General features: G+C 40.8%; 1 protein-coding gene across 1 annotated transcript; it reads right to left on the bottom strand.

The window, feature by feature from the left end:
- Positions 1-806: 806 nt before the first annotated feature.
- LOC115643772 (olfactory receptor 1009-like) lies at positions 807-1,739 on the bottom strand. Its single transcript, XM_030547754.1, has one exon. It carries the CDS (start codon positions 1,737-1,739, stop codon positions 807-809), a length of 933 nt encoding a protein of 310 aa, XP_030403614.1.
- Between the last annotated feature and the right edge of the window lie 1,240 nt (positions 1,740-2,979).

The following is a 2,979-nucleotide window of genomic DNA, read 5'->3' as shown; positions in this document are numbered from 1 at the left end:
TGCACCTCCTTTGCCTTGGGATTCTCAGCTGGGAAGTCTCTAACCCCCCCTAAGGTAGCAAGAAACCATGATGAGAGAGGGGAGAGAAGAAGAAGGAATTAGGTGGAAGAAACCCTCAACTTTTATCTTAGTAGTTAGGGATGTTTCAGACCCTCTTCAAATGCCTGGTAAGGAGAAAGATTTTAAAAAGGGATCTGCTTTCTCCCATGTGAGTGCGCTAACCAATGGGATATGAGATACCTGATCTGTGTCTCAATCTCTCCTAATACAGCCTTAATTCCTTTGTGCATCTTGGCCTAGGTGGGGATAACACTCATTAATTATTATTATTGGAGACAGATACATTAATAGCGATGAATCCTATAAGATACTACAAATATTAAATAGGGTTTTCAACAAAATACTCTAGAACTACATAATGCAATACACAAAGATATTCTTTCCATAGAACTGACCAGATCCTCAAGTGGGATTAATTGGCCATAGATCTATTGAAGTCAGTGGGTCAGATTAAAAGAGATATGGGCTCAAAGACAAAGACAGTGAGAAAGCATATGAATGGATCTAGAGCCTGGTGCTTCCTGCACTCACCCTAGATAGAGACCCAGGATCCCGTCCCCTTTGATCCAGTGTCTCTCCTACCCAGTGAGGATATGGCCTGCTGAGTTTAATGGAGTCACACTAATTTAGAACAATTAAGGCTTTGGCCCAAAGTGTCAGATAACTGAACAGAGAATCTCTCAAACACAAGTTATCCACAGTTCTGTGTACTTTTGTTGCTGTTGTTGTTTTAAATAAGATTGACACTACTTGAGAAATTTGAATTTCCCTAACATTTTCCCTACAGCTGTTTTCACCTCCTTGTTTTTCAGGCTGTAGATGATGGGATTTAACACAGGGGTCAAGATACTGTACTCAATTGAGAATATTTCATCCAGCACCACAGAGGAGACCGACCTGGGTTTTGTGTACTGGAGAAAACCTGTCGTGTAGAATAAGCCAACCACGATAAGGTGGGAGCTGCAGGTGGAGAAGGCTTTACGCCTGCCCTCCGCAGAGCGAATCTTCAGGATGGTGGAGATGATATTAATGTAGGAGATCAGGGTGAGGAGGAAGGCACTTGATGCAAATATCACAACAGAAGTAATAAGCACCACTTGATTGGTGAGGTTGTCAGTGCAGGACAGTTGTAATAGAGGAGAGAGTTCACAGCTGAAATGGCTGATTTGACTGGGCCCACAGAAATGCAAATTGAAAGTAAAAACAGTGTTAAGCAGGGCATGGAAGAAACTTATTGCCCATGCCCCACTCACCAGCTGAACACAGATCCCTTTGCTCATTCTCTCCACGTAATGCAATGGGTCACATATGGCAGCGTAGCGGTCATAAGCCATGGCTGAGAGAATGAGAACTTCAGCACCAGCTGAGAGGAGGATGAAGAACATCTGAGCAATGCAGCCATTGACAGAAATAGTTTTGTGCACCACTAGGAAGTTCCTCAGTGCGTTAGGCACCGTGACCGAGGAATAGCAGATATCAACAAAGGATAAATGGAAGAGGAAGAAGTACATAGGAGTGTGAAGGTGAGAATTAGCTCTTATCACCACCATGATCACTATGTTACCACTCAGAGTGATTAGGTATATAACTAAAAACACCAAGAAGAGGAAAATCTGCATCTGTGGGTCACTGGAAAGTCCCAGGAGAATAAATTCAGTCACTGTGGTTTGATTTTTCATTGAAATTTATTCAGGAAATCTGTTGACCTGGAAGACGAGAGAAAACAAATTAATACTTATGATTAAAGTAAATTTAAATGGCATGTGAAGTTAATCTGATCAGTAGCATGAACGTAAAGAGAGCCCTATTCCAAGCTGTACAATGTGTATTTTAAGTATAGTAAATTCAGTGACAGAGAAAGAGAGAAGCTGGATAGATTTTGCGTATTTTAAATAGACAAAACATGCTGGATACACAAAAGGACTTGGGCACCTAACTGCCACTTTAGCTGCCTAAACCACAGAATTTGGTGTTCACAAAAGCCGTGTTCAGCTGGGACTTGCAGACAGACTGATGTCAGGCTCCTCAAGTCTCTCCTCTTTAATCTGATGCAATCTAGCTCAAATATTAGAGAGGAAGCACAGCAGGGTTACTGGATACTTGGTCTTCTGCATCCGGGATAGGTCTCTAACCACCAGGCTATACAGTCTCTCTCTCTCTCTCTCTCTCCTCTAATGTTTCTTTAATCCGGCTTTATGACTTCAGCAGAGCTACAACTGAGGTACACCAGCCTGGGAATTGACAGATTCACTCCAACGAAACAACTATGGCCAATTTACAATAGCTGGGCATGTGGACAAAAGTATAAAAAACATCTCTTTCTCTATTACTTTCTGTCACTTGTTCTTGACTATTTTGTTGGAAACACGATTTAATCCCTGTAGTATATAATTGGATTCTTACCTATTAAAATCATTAGGATTTTTCAAGAAGAAGGAGAAATGAATGTGACAAGCAAACATTCCCTCGGCACAGTGACATAATTTTGAAAAGAGGGGCCTTATAGAAAATTAATGGGACTTCTGTTCCTAAGTCATTTAAACTCTAACTGAATGAGGCTTTTGTTTCCTTGGTCTGCACATCAGAATATGAGGCTCTACATATAGTAGAGAATCCATCCTGCCCCCATGGAAGTCAGTGGTTATTTTGACATCAGTTTTCAGGAGGAATGGGAATGAAGCCAATGTTCTCTCCAATGTCCAATCTATATCCATCCTCATATGATATCAGAGAAAAAATAACCTCTCTTTCATTATCAACTCATGAGACAAATACCTAAGCATAGAGGTGGACCTTGTACTAGATTCTGAATGTAAACACAGGCAGATTGTGTGCAAAGAGAAATTTGGCCAATGCTATAAGAAGTATATTTTTCTATTACATTTTATAATTTCTGTAGGCTACTGGTTTTCAACCTTT

Source organism: Gopherus evgoodei, unplaced genomic scaffold (assembly GCF_007399415.2).
Source record: "Gopherus evgoodei ecotype Sinaloan lineage unplaced genomic scaffold, rGopEvg1_v1.p scaffold_70_arrow_ctg1, whole genome shotgun sequence".
In the NCBI taxonomy this organism is placed as follows: Eukaryota; Metazoa; Chordata; order Testudines; family Testudinidae; genus Gopherus; species Gopherus evgoodei.
Note: the sequence above shows the minus strand (reverse complement) of the source record. Positions and strands in the feature narration are given on the sequence as shown.